We start from the raw sequence: 15,467 nt of genomic DNA on the forward strand, positions 1-15,467 counted from the left end.
GCCGGGTCTAGGCACTGTCTTAGAATCCCGCTCAAGACAACGGCATGCCCCTTGTGTAAGCTCCTGGAGGTTATAACGCAGCGAGGAGCACAAAGTACCAGCTTACAGAGGTTGCGGCGGAAGTGGGGAGCAGCGAAGGTGGTGGAGGTTCCCACCGCGGAAAGTTTCCAAGGTTCCAGGCCCCGTAAGGTCCAACTTTAGGGGCCTGACGTTGCGTGCGGCTCATTCATTGGACGCGCCTTTGATGGGGCAGGGAGCTTCTGAGCACCTTGGCTGCAGGGCTGACAATCTGGGGTCGATGTTAGCAGCCCGCGATGGGCTTCTGGATCCCATTTTCAGGTTACACAGCGCTCGGGTTTCGGGGTTGGCTCGAGCATCCCGATAACCCAATCTTGATTCTTCCACCCGTGTCCTTCAAAGTCATGTCTGACTTTGTGAACCTAGTGCTGGTTCCAGGACGAAATGCTCCTCAGGCTGGTTCTGAGACTGACATCATAGTCCCAGAATACCATCGATAGGGAGCGCGGTAGGTACCTACCTGCCCTGCCGGGTGGCTTTTCAAACAGAAATTAAGCAGTGGTGGTTGGGGGGGAGAGAAAAGAGGAAATGAAAAATGGGGAAAAAAAGGAGAAAGGGGGGAAAGGAGCCTGGGGGAAGAGAGGGACAGCAAAAACAACCTGAGAAGGAAAAGGGTGGAGGGAGTGATAAGTTAACGGGTGTTTTGGCAAGTATTAGCACCTGAACTTGCAGCCGTCTGCCTACTTGGGTAGCCGGTAACTACATAGTACACAGTAGTTACTGCGTAGTTACCAGTTACCCATGTCGTTGAACCATCGGAAATCCCATGATTCTGTTGATCAAAAGAGGAAACCGTCGAATCGGTCCCGGATCGAGGCGGCTTGCGGGTGATGACATAATCAGACGCCTCGCCCAGCCTCGCTTGACCTCTTTCTGAGTGGGCCAATGAACGAACAAACGCGGCTCCTGGCACGCGCATCAGCTTTTCTCCTTTGCAACTTTCCACTTCCCAAGCCTAAACCCGCTCTGCCTTTGTCCTTTTCTAATTCAAACTCCCCGAATTCTATCTCGGCACGACGCTGCATTGTTTTCCTCATCAGGGCTGCGCATCGATTCCACAAACCAACGCACAACAACGATCAGTTGTCCATCTTCGACCATGGGTGACTTCGCAAACTACGGTGGCACCGACGAGGAAAATGCCGAGATTAAGCGTCTCAATGTCGAACTCGTACGTCATTGAGATCGCGTCGCAAACCATCACCAAGCGCTAATGTCGTATCGCGAGCACAGGAATCGGATTCCGACAACTTTGAGAATTGGGAAAAGTTGATCCGCGCCTGCGAGGGCCTCGAGGGCGGTCTCAACCGCAATTCGAGCCCCCAGGCGCTGGCCACGCTCCGAGACTCCTATGACCGCTTCTTGCTCAAGTTCCCCCTTCTCTTCGGGTACTGGAAGAAGTATGCGGATCTCGAGTTCAACATTTCGGGCCCCGAGTCCGCCGAGATGGTATGCCGCTCGACACATCACGCTTCTTCGTTGCACCGGCGCAAAGGCTAACGCACGTCGTTTGTCAGGTCTACGAGAGGGGATGCGCCAGCATCACCAATTCCGTCGACCTCTGGACCGAGTACTGCTCCTTCAAGATGGAGACCACCCACAACCCCGACCTGGTGAGAGAGTAAGTATTCGCAGGCCGTTTTCCTTCCCATCCCCTCCCCTCCCTCCCCCCCCCTCTCCTCCCCCTTTGGCCTCCTCACCCGCAGCAAGCTTGCGAGGCTGGCCGCCGCCGGCCGGCCGACAAAGACGCCACAACCACCCGGACCATTCGACTGCTAGGGACATGGTGAGAGATACCACAGGCAGCCCGCCACCCCCTGCTGGGATCGCTCTCTCACAATATCTTACCAGGCTCTGCTGTGCTCGGCAGATGGCATCCCGTGTGCTATGGCCTTCCACCATCCATTTCCCGCTCGCACGTTCCCCGGAGTGTAGTCTGGCCTCCGTGGACAGATAACATTTGCTTGCACCAAGTCCCCTCTTGTATTTGCACACCCTTCCCATCCCGCCCCTGTTCTCGCCCCCCCTTGCCGCCGTTTCGTCGTGGCTAACCCTGCTTTCAGGCTGTTTGAGCGTGCCGCCTCGCACATCGGCCTGGATTTTCTGTCGCATCCTTTCTGGGACAAGTATCTGGAGTACGAGACGCGGCAAGAGGCACAGGACCGCATCTTCGCCATCCTGAATCGCGTCATCCACATCCCGATGCACCAGTATGCGCGCTACTTTGAACGTTTCCGCCAGATGGCCCATACGCAGCCGCTGGCTGAGCTCGTTCCGGCCGACGAGCTGGCGCAGTACCGCAGCGCGGTGGAGCTCGAGGCCGCCCAGTTCGCCATGCCGAAGACGGAGCCCGAGATCGAGCGCGACATCCGCGTCAAGATCGACGCCGCCTTCTACGTCATCTTCCAGCGCACGCAGGAAGAGACGAGCAAGCGTTGGACCTACGAGGCCGAGATCAAGCGTCCCTACTTCCACGTCACGGAGCTCGAGCACCAGCAGCTGGCCAACTGGCGCAAGTACCTCGACTTCGAAGAGGCCGAGGGGGACTACCAGCGCATTGTCTGCCTTTATGAGCGGTGCCTGGTGACGTGCGCGCTCTACGAGGAGTTCTGGCTGCGGTACGCGCGGTGGATGTCGGCGCAGGAGGGCAAGGAGGAAGAGGTGCGCAACATCTACCAGCGGGCGGCCACGCTGTTCGTGCCCGTCAGCCGGCCGGGCATCCGGCTGCAGTATGCCTACTTTGAGGAGATGTGCGGCCGGATCGACGTGGCGCGCGACATCCACGCGGCCATTCTCATGAAGCTGCCCGATTGCGTCGAGGCCATCGTGTCGTGGGCCAACCTGCAGCGGCGCCAGAGCGGGCTCGACGCGGCCATTGAGGTGTACAAGGAGCAGATCGACTCTCCCGCCGTCGACCTCTTTACCAAGGCCGCGCTCGTGGTGGAGTGGGCCTTTTTGCTGTGGAAGTTCAAGGGCTCTCCCGAAGAGGCCCGCGCCGCGTTTGCGAAGAACGTTGAATGGTACGCCGACAGCCGCCACTTCTGGCAGAAATACCTCGAGTTCGAGCTGGAGCAGCCGACCAGCGCGGAGGTCGAGGCGCAGCACTTTGCGCGCATCAGGAACCTCTTCACCGACCTGCGTGCCAAGAGCCGGCTCTCCCCGGGAGTCAAGCAGGAGATTGGCAAGGTGTACATGACGTACCTGCAGCAGCGAGGAGGCAAGCAGGCGATGAAGGAGTTCCTTCTCATCGACCGGGAGCTGTTTGGGTGCGTTTCATTCTTCCCGAGGAAAGCCAACGATCGACATGCTAACCTGACGTGCAGGCCCCAGTCTGTCTCTCCTATCACCAAGGCGAAGTTGTCCAAGGACGGCGCCGGGCTGCCAGAGCTTGATGAGGCCACCCGCAGCAAGGCGGAGAGGCGGTTTCCGGCCTTTTACGAATTATACGTGGACCCGGACCCCAGCGCTCAGGGACCGGCGAGTTTCCACTAGGCGGCGGGGACATCCTTGCTCCATGGTAATTGTAGTCGCCGTCGGGAACCTCCTACGTAAGTATGGGAACGCATTTCGAGGCCTGACATGGAGCAACACGACAAGGACGGCATGTCCGTCGTGGCGAAAAGGCCTGTTCAAGGCACCGAATGACCTTGGGCTTGGTGAGGACCATCTCTGGCTTGGTGAGGACAGTTCCTGGCTTGCCGGCCGGGCTGGCCGTATCGATTGGTGGCCAATCAATTGCACGATGCCGAGGTCGTGGTACTGTAGACCGACCGTATCATCTTCTGTATTAGTTTAGCTCTTGGTGTTCTCAGTTAGTTGTTTTTCATACAAAAGATGTCCATCCTACCTCGCGGTGATGCAGTGGTGCAGTGGTTCAGTAGTTCAGTCCGCCTTTGATATCAGTCAGTTCCGTCTGCAGGTGAAAAGACACATGGACCGTTTTTGAGCCGGCCTGTCCGCCGTGGTACCCGTCTGGCCGTGCCCGGGCAGTCAGACGAGGTAGATTCCAATAGTGAGCTGCCTAGGTGTTCGACCTACTGTGTAGACGGTCACCGGGGCTCTGTGCTGAAGCTATGTACGTCCAGTGTATGTTTCGATATTTCATGGGTTCATGCTGGGATATACAGTACGTAGGTACCGGTAGTAAGGTACCTAGGGACAGTACCTACTATGTAGGGACCTTGGGTGGCTCAAGGCGTCCCGTCCCATCCACACGCCCAGACGCCCAGGCGCCCAGACGCCCGAGAGGCCGGTTGTGGGGATTTGAGCTGTCACATGTTTTCGTGACCCCGACGCATCCGCCTAGCGCGCTGACGCAAAGCTGCCAGCCCCATGTCCGAGAGTGCATGCCCACATTTGTTGCCGCCATCCCACCTATGTCGCCGCCATCCTCGGCGTTCCTCTCGGAGATGCGCGGTGTCGGCTCCGTTATCACGGACTTGGCGGGGTTATGCTCCGGGGTCCACCTCCCTTGTGGACCTTTCCATGCGGGGCGTTGGGCTTTTGCGTGGAGAGGATGGCGAGAGTGACACGGCCCGGGGATTGCTTCGGGCTGTCTCACAATGGGAGAATGGCCCCACAAAGCGGATCCCCGGATCATCTCATCGCTCGAATTGACCACTCAGGCACCGCCCATAACATTTTCGACGGGATTCTACTCGTTGTTGGCGAACAGCCGAGCTGGGCCAGCCCACCACGGCGTTCCCCCCGGCGATTGGATTACACATCCATCTCGCCTTCAACTGTTGCAACGGCTTCTTTGTGGCCAAATTCCCTCTCTCTCTCTCTCCTTTTTAATACTCCATCTGCACGGCGATCTTTTTGAGACGATCCCATTCAAGGTGAGATCTTTCTCCCCCAACCCACCAACGCTGTCGTTTCTGCTCCCCCACATGTCGGCGGCTCTCTTTCTCCGCGGCGTGGCTTTCTTTACTCTGCCCATCACGATATCGCTCCGGCAGCGATCCCATCACGTCCCCCCCCTAAGCACCTAATTTTCTAACCGGGCCTTGTGCAACAAACGCAGATGGCCACCGCGACTCGCACCTTCACCCGCGCTCTGCGCACCTCGGCCCGCCCGGCTTTCGCCGCGGCCCCTCGCATCGCCTTCCGCCAGAGCGGCCGGCGCTTCTACTCGTCCGAGCCCGCGGCCAAGAAGGGCTCGTCGGCCTGGGTTTGGCTCGTCGGTGCCGCCGCCGTCGGCGGTGGCGGCTGGTACTACCTCAACCAACAGGGATCGGCCCTGCCCAAGGTCTTCAAGCCCAAGTTCGAGGACTACCAGGCCGTCTACAACGAGATTGCGAACCGCCTCGAGGAGAACGAGGACTATGACGACGGCAGCTACGGCCCCGTCCTGGTCCGCCTCGCCTGGCACGCCAGCGGCACCTACGATGTGAACACCAAGACCGGTGGCAGCAACGGCGCCACCATGCGCTTCTCCCCCGAGAGCGACCACGGCGCCAACGCTGGTCTGAAGGCCGCCCGCGACTTCCTCGAGCCCGTGAAGCGTAAGTTCGCACTATTGGGATGAGTGAGAACACTATATATAGGGAGAGAAAGGAGCACCGAATTTGGGCTGACAATCCCCCCTCCTCGGCAACAGAGAAGTTCCCTTGGATCACCTACTCTGACCTGTGGATCCTGGCCGGCGTGTGCGCCATCCAGGAGATGCTGGGCCCCGATGTCCCGTACCGCCCCGGCCGTCAGGACAAGGACGTGTCTGCCTGCACCCCCGACGGCCGCCTGCCTGATGCCGCCCAGGGCCAGGACCACCTGCGCAACATCTTCTACCGCATGGGCTTCAACGACCAGGAGATTGTCGCCCTTGCTGGCGCCCACGCTCTCGGCCGCTGCCACACCGACCGCTCCGGCTACTCGGGCCCCTGGACCTTCTCCCCGACCGTCCTGACCAACGACTACTACAGGCTGCTGCTGGAGGAGAAGTGGCAGTGGAAGAAGTGGAACGGTCCTAAGCAGGTGCGTTCTTGCGTCCGAGACGCGGTTTTTGGGAAGTCTTTTGCTGACAGGCTTGAACAGTACGAGGACAAGAAGACCAAGTCCCTCATGATGCTGCCGGCCGACATGGCGCTCGTCGAGGACAAGAAGTTCCGCGAGTGGGTCAAGAAGTACGCTGCCGACAACGACCTCTTCTTCAAGGACTTCTCGAACGTCGTTGTCAAGCTTTTCGAGCTCGGCGTCCCCTTCCCCGAGGACACCCCCCAGTGGGTGTTCAAGCGCGTCAACGCTTAAGTGCGGAGACGGCAGCTGAGCTGGGAATGGAGGCTGAAAAGTGAACGGAGACGGGAGTCTTGGGGTGGGGCGGAATGCTTCTGTGATTGAGATACCTACTACCTGCCTAGAGATGGGAAGGTTGGCCGGAGACGGACGGCTTGTACTAGATGCTTCTTGAGCTTTTCCTTGCTGCCGTGTGGCCTTGTACAACAGGAGAGCGAATAGAACAAGTGCGCCGTGAAGGAGGCGTGGTCGCTTATGATTTCTGAGATGAGATGTTACTCGAGAGGCCCCAGAGTGTGCGATCGCTGTTGATGAGCTTCGACGTAGCATGCTTGGCGGAGCTCCTATTCTGTAGTTGCACCGTGGTGAGTGATAAAGCGTCGTCGGCATGCTGTGAGGTTCGCCATGTCTGGGGAAAGCAAAGGGTGAGTCAGGGTTAGGGTGCGGGGATGCTGTCCTACCGCCAAAACTTTCGAGACGGCATGCGTCAGCCACCCACCGTCGCCGTCCACCCCTCAACCTCGACCCGACACCCGACAATGACCACCACGCGCCTCTCGGTGCTGCGGCACCTGCAGACGGGCAGCGGCGCCTTGCGCAACGGCCCGCTCGCATCGCCGCCCACCCCGCTCCACCAGCAGCGGCGCTGGGCGCGGGTTCAAGACGTCCGCTTCTTCGTGGCCACGGCCTGCGACCGGAAGCAAGAGCTCAAGCCCGGGGTGCTCGAAAAGTACCGCGACAAGCTCGCCCGCAAGGCGCACGAGGAGGGCCATGCCGACATCGACTCTCTCCGCGCCGCCTACGCCGACAAGATCGATGATCTCCGCAAGGAATTCGACGCCGTCGTCCCTCCCCCGGCCGGCGGAACGGCGGGCCCGGCACCCAGCGCCCCTTCACAGCAGCACTCCTCATTAACGCACCCGCCGCCGCCCCCGCCGCCGCAACCCATACCGCAAGCGACGCCAAAAGCCCCGGACGCGCCGGCCTCCTCGGCGGGCGTCAAGCCCCTCTCCTCCATCCTCGACATCCCCAAGGCCAGCGCCCTCCCCGTCAAGGAGCTGACCGCCATCTGGCGGCTCCGGCACGCCTCGAACCCGCGCTCCCTCTGCGCCGTCATCCCCGCCGAGACCTTCGCCACCATGGAGGCCGTCGCGCGGCAGCACCCGCAGTTCGTCCTGCCCGTGCCCGTCACGGCGCGCCCTCCCCCCTCTTCTTCTTCTTCTTCTTCTTCTCCAGAAGAGGGAGGGGCCGAGATCCACTTCCTCCAGTGGACCTGGGACGCGCCGACGCGCAGCGCGACCGTCTTGTTTACCCAGCTGGCCGAGTACAAGGCCCGCGGCGAGTTTGCGGCGCCGCACACGACCGTGACGCACTACCGCGACCTGGCCGAGTCGCACGGGGTGGTGCTGATGCAGGGCCACGTCATGGACGATCGCGGGGTCGCGGTGGAGGACGCGAGGTGGCTGGTCATGTGCCTGCAGAGGTTTTACGGCGGGTGGGACGGGGCCGGCGGGGACGCGGGGAAGCAGAGGGCCGAGTCGAGGAGGAGGCTGCTGGAGTGGTTCGCCAAGGGGGATCGGAGGTTTACGGTGGAGGGGTTGCTCGAGGAGGCCGAGAGGATGGGGTGAGGTGAGGGCGGAATGCCATTGTACGATACCAACTTGCGTCCATGTGTACCTGGAATGATGGAAGGCCTGTACTTGTAGACTGCGGACGACGTAGACGTCGGGGGTGCGTCATAGTCGACGACGGAACCAGAAACGGCGTGTGTGCGCTCTTTTGATTCTCCTTCCCAGAGCGCCGCCATGGCAACAAGACAAACGATGACCTCCATCCCAGGAGGACCCAACAAGCCGCCCACGGACACCCTTCACAGCTTGCTCCCCGCTGCCCTCCTCTCCTTCTTCGCCTGCTCTCTCATCAGCCTCCTCAGCACTTTGCCGCTCGGCGACTTGGGCACCTTGTCCACAAACCACACGCCTCCGCGTAGCCTCTTGTGCGGCGCCACTCGCTTTGCGACCCACTCCTCCAGCTCGTGCGCCTTGCCGTCATTCGCCGCGACGCCCTCACGGAGCACCACGTACGCTCGCGGCACCTCGGTCGCCTTCCCCGGGTCCTCGACGCCGATGACGCACGCGTCTGCCACCTCGCTGTGGCCGAGGAGGATGCCCTCGATCTCGGCGGGGGGGACGGGGTAGCCGTCTAAGGGGGGGCGTGTCGGTTAGCACAGACGGCGAAACGGGGAGGATGCCATGCACCAGGGATGGATGGAAAGGCATACTGTATTTGATCAGCTCCTTCAGCCGGTCCACGCAGTAAAAGTTGCCGTGCTTGTCGCGGCGGAAGACGTCGCCTGTCTTGAAGAAGCCGTCGGGGGAGAATGCGTCCTTGGTAAGCTCGGGACGCTTGAAGTAGCCGGGGAACACGTTGGGTCCCCTGAGCCACAGCTCGCCGGGCTTTGAGGGGAGACTTCGTCAGCAAGCCGCGGGAGGAAAAGGGAGAAGAGCATGCGCGGGAGAGGAAGCGGGATAACTCACCTCGCCGTCCTTGACCTCCTTGCCCTCCTCATCCACCACCTTCGCCTCCATCCCCGGCATCAGCTTCCCCACCGACCCCATAAACTTTGCCCACTCGTCCGCCGTCTGACAGCACACCACCGCGCTCGTCTCCGACAGGCCGTACCCCTGCTTCACCGGCACCTTCAACCGCTCCCACACCGCCTCGGTCAGCTCCCGCGTCAGCGGCGCGGCGCCGGAGTGCAGGCACTTGAGCGAGCTCAGGTCGTACCGCCCGACCGCCTCGTGCTTGGCGAAGGCGAGCACCACGGGGGGCGGCAGGTACGCGAAGGCGATGCGGTGCCTCTGGATCGCGGCCAGGGCGCGCTCGAGGTCGAACCGGCCGCCGCCCTCGAGCACCACCAGCCTCCAGCCTTCGTGGAGCGACATGAGCAGGCCGCAGGTGAGCCCAAAGATGTGGAAAAAGGGGAGCACGGCCAGCTGCGCGTCCCCCTGCCCGTCGGGCCCGCCGCGGCACCGCCACTGCGCGCCCTCGACGTAGCTCGCCTGGAGCACGTTGGCGACCATATTGCGGTGGGTGAGGCCGACGCCCTTGGGGAGGCCGGTGGTGCCCGAGGAGTAGACGAGGAAGGCGAGGTCCGCCGAGGGCTGGAAGGGTACCGGGGGCGTCGTCGTCGTCGTCGTCGTCGTCTTGGGGTCGCTGACGAGGTCGGAGAAATGACGGGCCTGGCCGGAGGGGTCATGGCGCTGGGGCCCGAGGAGGAGGATGCGATGGGCGGGGAGGTTGGCCTTTTTGGCGGCGGCGAGGGCGGTGGGCAGGTAGTCGAGCTGGGTGACGAGCCCTTTGGCTCCAGAGTCGCGAAGCTGGAAGGCAAGCTCGTCCACGGTGTAGAGAGGGTTGGCAGGGGAGACGATGCCGCCGGCCCAGAGGGTGCCCAGGGTGAGGATCGGGGTCTGAGGAGGGAGGGCGCGTCAGCACTTTGGGACCGACAGCTTGTCTAGGTACCTAGGTACACAGGTGGTTCATCGGGTTGGGGCAGACACACGTCGATCGAGTTTGGTGTGTAAAAGGTCAAGATGTCGCCCTTGTTCCATCCCCACGAGGCTCTCAGGCCCTGTCCGAACCCCGCCGAGGCGGCGCGGACCTGGTCCCACGTGTACGAGCGGTCCGTGTCGGCGCTGATGAGGATCTCCTTGGCCGGGGAGAAGTCTCGCTGCCTCTGGCCGAAGATGAGGGTCCAGAGGTCGACATTGGGTATGTCCAGCGCGGGGAAGGTTGACTGGTACGGCATGATGGCTGTGAATGGAGGGGGTGCAGGCGATGGGAATCACGGCAGCACGGATGTCATGCCCCTGAAGCGGCTCGAAGTCCGAGTCGGGGGACGTGGCGTTGGATGTTGGACGTTGGACGTTGAAGCAAGGTTTCTCTGAGAACGCCGGGACTTCATAGCCGAGCAGGTCCCCTCACCCCAACCCATTCATAAGGGACCTTGCCCTGGGTAATACCTTGTGCAAAGCTATCATGAGGTGTCTCGGGTAGCTAATGGGAGGTAGGCTTAGATAGGGCGGATCTCGGCGCCCCCCTCCCCTGCCAGCGTCCTTGGATATTGTTGGCAGGCAATCCAAGGCTGGCATCGGCTTTCGAAGGGCGGTCCTTTCCAAGACCGGATTGGCGCTGCCCGGCGGTGTGCCGAGAGTGGGGCTACCGTCGGCCCCGCGCCGTCCATTCTCGGTGACCCTTCGGGGCGGGATGCCACGCAGCGGGGAAGCATCCACATCGCTGTCATCACCTGACCCGGACTTGGCACCCGAAGGTTCATTACCTACCTAGGTCCCTGGTTTAGGGAGCTAGATCAGACATTACACAGCAAGCTCTTCCGCTCATCCTGATGGTGCACCATTGATGCCAACCTTGATCCTCGGGCTGATGGATTGACGAGTAGCGTACGAGCCATGGCGCAACGGGTCGTGCCAAACTAACCTCTCAAGAAAAGACCGAATGGTTCTTTGGCTCCTCTTGCTGATCGCTTGTCATCTGAAGTTTGCTTGATCGGATTTCCGGAGCCATCGCCTTGCTTCCCAGCGTTCTGGATGCTCAGCCCCGCCTGGTTGATCTGAAAGCTGAGGATCCAGGGGTCAACAACAGGGGTCGCGTACCTGACACGCTTGCAACCCTCCCCTGTTGCAACACTTTCCAAAACGCTGCTCTGGGGCTGCGGCGCCAGGTGTTTCTCGTCCGAGACGAGAGCAACCTTGAACATGCGAGGGACTCCAGGTCGTGCACGTTTCGGGGATTCTGGACCGATCGTCGGAACTTGATTGGATCGGCTGGTTGCCGTTTGTCGATCGCCCGCGACGAGCTAGGTGTCATGGGTTCGGGGCGCAGGCCATGTCCAGTTGGACCTCCGCGAATACGACGATGCTGGGGATCCTTTGGCCACCAGACTACAGTGTATATTAAAGGTATGCCCTCCGTGATGGTCGTTTGGCATCTCTCTTGTCCATCTAACCGCCTACCGACATTTTGCTTTCTCCTCGCTTCTTGTTCTTGCGACTTCCTCTTTTCCTACAGCTGGGCTGTTTCTCTTCGTGTACATTTTGTTCGAGTTGCTTTGTTGTTTTCGTCGACTTGTTCTCCACCATGTTCTTCAAGGCCGCCCTTGTCTTCTCCCTTCTCGCCTCCTCCTTCGCCCACCCCGCTCCCAAAGCGAAGCGGGGCGTTCTGAGCGTCCAGGACTACTCGGAATTCCAAGTTTCGGACGGCCCGGCTGGAAACGCCCTGGCCAGAGTCAACGAAAAGTTCCCTGTATGCTCCTCCTCCTCCTCCTCCTCCTCCTCCTCCTCTCGGCCCCAGGCCGTTGCACGCCCCTCCTGAAGATGCACCGTGCTCATGGACACGCAACCTCTAGATCGACCAAACCAACTTTGCCAACGTGGACGCCGAGGACCTGGCCATTCTCAAGGCGGCGCGCAAGACGGCCGAGGCGGCCGAGACCAAGGCAGGCGGGTTCAACGAGGCCATCAGGGCCGCCGGCGGCACCAACACGGAGGCGGGCAAGGCGCTGCAGTGCGGCAAGATCGCCAACAAGGTGCTCAAGCTGCAGCTGCAGGTCATGATTCTGCAGATCGAGGCGGCGCGGGGCAAGAACACGACGGCCAAGTTGGCCCAGCAACAGACAAAGCTGGCCAAGAACGTCCAGCTCGACCAGGAGGCGGCCGCCGAGGGCTTGACGTGCACAAGCGTGAACTTCCAGGGGACGAGTCAGCCATGAGGGGACGGGAGAGGCAGAGCAACCTGCATTTGATATCCGTGATCTCGATAGCCGTGGTTAATTATACGGAGATTTGTTTATAATATTTGTTTCTGCGGGTTAATGTCTCGGCAACCTGCCTCATCTCACACATCAGGCTGTATGGCCATGTGGCCTGGCGACGCAAAAAAAACGGACTGGTGGTCACCGGCTGTCCGTCTCCCCCATCCACGAAAAGAGAGAGAGATACAAAGGCAAACTTTGCCACTGCCATGCCTCGGATACGCTTTAGCTACTGCGTACACGAATGCCATGTCGCTGACTGAATCCCGTGTCCCAACCCCCCCGGATCTTGGCTGCAGTTTCGGGTCCGGACCCGAGTCAATCGGGCCCACCAAAGGATGGCCAGGTACGTACACATGGAACGTGTGTATTTTGCATCTCGCTATGGAACCGCACAAGATGTCTGCCCATTCGGTAGTTACCTGGGTATCGAGCCAGTCTACACGGAAGTGTGGTGTATCAGCCCACCTCCCCAAGCCATGGCGGTGCTTGAGGCTCTGGAAACCCGCCTCTGTGCCTCTTGTTCTCTTGCTGCTTTCCAGAGATGACTCCAACATGCCCCAGCCCTGATCCGGCCTAGCGCATCCTTCCAAGTGGGGCATGTGGGGTTGTGCTGAAACACAGCGCCCAGACGGGTTGTGGGGGGCGCTGTGATCCGCAATTGACGTCGGTCCCGCCAAAACACTTGCAGGTCAGCGTCATCTCTGCTGCAGCACGCCGTGTTCGCCGGCCGGCTTGCATTGACAGGTCGCGTTTCGTTTGTTTCTGAGTTTATGTGCCGGCGCCGACGCGTGCTACGCTGTACTATAGGCTCTGTTCCGGTCCAGGTTCCAGGGTGGGCATCCTGGATGCTGTGCCATGCTCCGGCTTGGCTTGTGTCTTTGCTTCTCCCGTTGTCTCTCTCCATGACGAGACGGGGAGCTGGTGGAAAGCGTCAAGTCTAACGAAGGGGACTTTAGGTTGTTTCCAAGCTTCGAAGCTCATGTTTCGTTGCTCAGAAGCCAACACTACCCGACAGGGCACGCACCTGCTCAAATAGAAGGACGAACCTGCCAAGACTGGCGGGACCCCTTCTCCATGCATCCGAGCTCCCTGCTTCCCTGCCTTCGGTGCGTCCCTGCTTTCTTCGTCCCGTCCCAAGGCCGTGGAAGCCTGGTCCCGCTTCTCTCTTTTTTTTTTATGTTTCACGTTCCCAGGGTTAGGCCAGGTCTTGTTTGTTATGACTTTGTGACTTCCTTTCCTTTTGCCTTTCCAACCCGTCCACTTCGTTTCTTCCCATCCCTACCTACGGAACCACTTCGCTTGGACCACCTGTTGCGCCGTTCGGGCCCGGAGCCGATCTGGTCTGGTTGTCGCATTCCATTCTCTTTCTTCCCGTCCGGTCCATCTCTTGCTTGGCCCTTCGCTCGCTTGCCCCCCCCTCCCCCGTCCTCGCTCTCGCTCTCGCTATCGCCATGGCCCTTCAAGCTGCCTACAAGAAGTTTCTGGCCTCGCCAAACACGTCGGCCCTGGCCGACGACGCGTCGCTGCACTACGTCACCACCACCACCAGCGTTGCCGGTGCCACCGACATCATCAAGCACCTGGCCACCGTGCGCAACCGCATCAAGAAGATCCAGGAAGAGCCCCTCTTCGCCATTGAGAACCAGCACGCCCTGGCCATCGAGTTCGACACCACCCTCGAGTTTGTCTCCAGCGGCGGTCCCTATCTCCCAGGCCTCGACGACAACTTCCTGGCCGACAGGACCGTCTTCCTCGCCGTTGTAAGTGGGCTCTTTGTTTCACTCCTCGCGTTGACCTTGCGCCGCTAATCAAACCTTTGCAGTCCCATGTCGTGTCGTTCAACACCGACGGAAAGATTACGCAGATCCGGCAGAGCTGGGACCAGGGCTCGCTGCTGAAGCAGGTCGAGGTCATCGGCAGGTCCGGCGCAAACTGGCCCATCCGCAACGCCAGGGACCAAATCGCCCTCATCTCGAAATGCGCAAAGGGTGACGCTGCGGCTGCTGCTGCCGCCGCCGCCGCCAACCAGGCCCTGCCCACTCGCTCCCGCGGCAGCTCCAACGCCATGCGTGACCCTCATGCGACGCTCGACCTGTTCGCTCCGCGCGAGGAGCTCGAGAGCGTCCCGGCCACGGTCGTTTCGCCCTACGCAGGCAGGCGCCCCCGCCAACGGTCCTTCACCGAGATTCTGGGCGACGAGCCCGTCGAGGACCCAGAGTCCCCCAGCAGCGGCCGCGACCGCTCGCAGTCCCCGAGCAAGGCCATCGCCCCCAAGGTCGGCGCCGGCAAGAACTTCCAGCGCATGCGCCTGTTCGAAGCGGATGAGGAAGATGCCCCCGCCGCCGAGACCGAGGAGCGCCCTCGTTCTCTCGAGCGCGTCGTGCGCCCCGACCCGCGCAAGTACCAGCACTTTGAGCTCAACGATGAGGCGCCGGCCGAGCCTCAGGAGCCCGAGCGCGTCGTCCGTCCGGATCCCCGCAAGTTCCAGCATTTCGAGCTCGACGATGGGTCCGGGGACCAGGAGGCCGCGGAGCCCGAGACCAAGCAGGCGCCCGCGCCCCGGAAGGATCGGAAGAGCAAGAACGAGTCGACCTGGTCCTTTGACGACTTCACCACCCCCCAGAAGCACCGCGCGTCGCGCGTCATGCATCGCGCGCGCGATATCCGCCATTGGGGCGAGGACAATGAGGTTCTCGAGAACACCCCGGCTCCGCACCCGCACGTCGTTAAGCCGCGCCGTGACGCCGAGTCCCACTTCGAGCTCGTTGACGACGGCCCCGTGCGCGAGGGTGCCCCCGCAGGCCGTCCTCGCGGCGCCCGTCACAACGAAAGCCTGCACCTCTACGACAACCGCCTGCCTGTCGAGGACGAGGACGGCGCGGCGGCCGACGCGCCCGCCGCCCTGGGCAACGTCACCAACATCAAACCCCGCCGCAAGGATCTTGACCCGCACTTCATCATGGCGGACGAGTCTCCCCAGACCAACTCCCATGCCGAGGCGAAGCCCGTGCCCGAGGATCGCAAGAAGGCGGTGCGCATGATGGAGAGCAACTGGGCCCCTTACGACGAGTCGCCCGTGTCCCGCAAGGAAAACGCGAACCCCAATGGCAAGCAGAAGCTGGGGGGTGACCGAGGCATCGTGATCGCTGGGGATGGCATGGGCAGCCGCAAGGGCACGTCGCGCGGATGGTTCCACGGGGAGGATGATGAGCCTGCCCCGGTCAAGAAGGGGGTGCGCGGGCCGCCGACCAAGTCGGATGGGTTTTGGGACTTTTAGGGGACAAAGTGTGGTGGGGTGATGGCGAGGTGGTTTGCTGATTGT

The 15,467-nt window shown here is 61.3% G+C and overlaps 6 protein-coding genes across 6 annotated transcripts; 5 read left to right on the forward strand and 1 right to left on the reverse strand.

Annotated features, from left to right (window-relative positions):
• Nucleotides 1–1,177: 1,177 nt before the first annotated feature.
• On the forward strand, nucleotides 1,178–3,570 carry VTJ83DRAFT_533 (uncharacterized protein; the record flags this gene model as incomplete). The annotated part of the gene is made up of 5 exons (XM_071011918.1): nucleotides 1,178–1,249; nucleotides 1,312–1,527; nucleotides 1,596–1,699; nucleotides 2,142–3,344; nucleotides 3,402–3,570. 5 exons carry the CDS (start codon nucleotides 1,178–1,180, stop codon nucleotides 3,568–3,570), a joined length of 1,764 nt encoding a protein of 587 aa, XP_070869886.1.
• A 1,534-nt stretch (nucleotides 3,571–5,104) lies between these two features.
• VTJ83DRAFT_534 (uncharacterized protein) lies at nucleotides 5,105–6,327 on the forward strand (the record flags this gene model as incomplete). Its single annotated transcript, XM_071011929.1, has 3 exons — nucleotides 5,105–5,585; nucleotides 5,681–6,054; nucleotides 6,115–6,327. 3 exons carry the CDS (start codon nucleotides 5,105–5,107, stop codon nucleotides 6,325–6,327), a joined length of 1,068 nt encoding a protein of 355 aa, XP_070869887.1.
• A 524-nt stretch (nucleotides 6,328–6,851) lies between these two features.
• VTJ83DRAFT_535 (uncharacterized protein) lies at nucleotides 6,852–7,940 on the forward strand (the record flags this gene model as incomplete). Its single annotated transcript, XM_071011940.1, has 1 exon — nucleotides 6,852–7,940. One exon carries the CDS (start codon nucleotides 6,852–6,854, stop codon nucleotides 7,938–7,940), a length of 1,089 nt encoding a protein of 362 aa, XP_070869888.1.
• Nucleotides 7,941–8,182: 242 nt separating this feature from the next.
• On the reverse strand, nucleotides 8,183–10,120 carry VTJ83DRAFT_536 (uncharacterized protein; the record flags this gene model as incomplete). The annotated part of the gene is made up of 4 exons (XM_071011951.1): nucleotides 8,183–8,514; nucleotides 8,594–8,768; nucleotides 8,850–9,782; nucleotides 9,875–10,120. The coding sequence occupies 4 exons, from the start codon at nucleotides 10,118–10,120 to the stop codon at nucleotides 8,183–8,185; spliced, it is 1,686 nt and encodes a 561-aa protein (XP_070869889.1).
• Nucleotides 10,121–11,469: 1,349 nt separating this feature from the next.
• Nucleotides 11,470–12,100, forward strand: VTJ83DRAFT_537 (uncharacterized protein; the record flags this gene model as incomplete). The annotated part of the gene is made up of 2 exons (XM_071011962.1): nucleotides 11,470–11,634; nucleotides 11,738–12,100. 2 exons carry the CDS (start codon nucleotides 11,470–11,472, stop codon nucleotides 12,098–12,100), a joined length of 528 nt encoding a protein of 175 aa, XP_070869890.1.
• Nucleotides 12,101–13,596: 1,496 nt separating this feature from the next.
• VTJ83DRAFT_538 (uncharacterized protein) lies at nucleotides 13,597–15,422 on the forward strand (the record flags this gene model as incomplete). Its single annotated transcript, XM_071011973.1, has 2 exons — nucleotides 13,597–13,905; nucleotides 13,968–15,422. The coding sequence occupies 2 exons, from the start codon at nucleotides 13,597–13,599 to the stop codon at nucleotides 15,420–15,422; spliced, it is 1,764 nt and encodes a 587-aa protein (XP_070869891.1).
• Between the last annotated feature and the right edge of the window lie 45 nt (nucleotides 15,423–15,467).

Source organism: Remersonia thermophila, chromosome 1, assembly GCF_042764415.1.
Source record: "Remersonia thermophila strain ATCC 22073 chromosome 1, whole genome shotgun sequence".
Taxonomy (NCBI): Eukaryota; Fungi; Ascomycota; class Sordariomycetes; order Sordariales; family Chaetomiaceae; genus Remersonia; species Remersonia thermophila.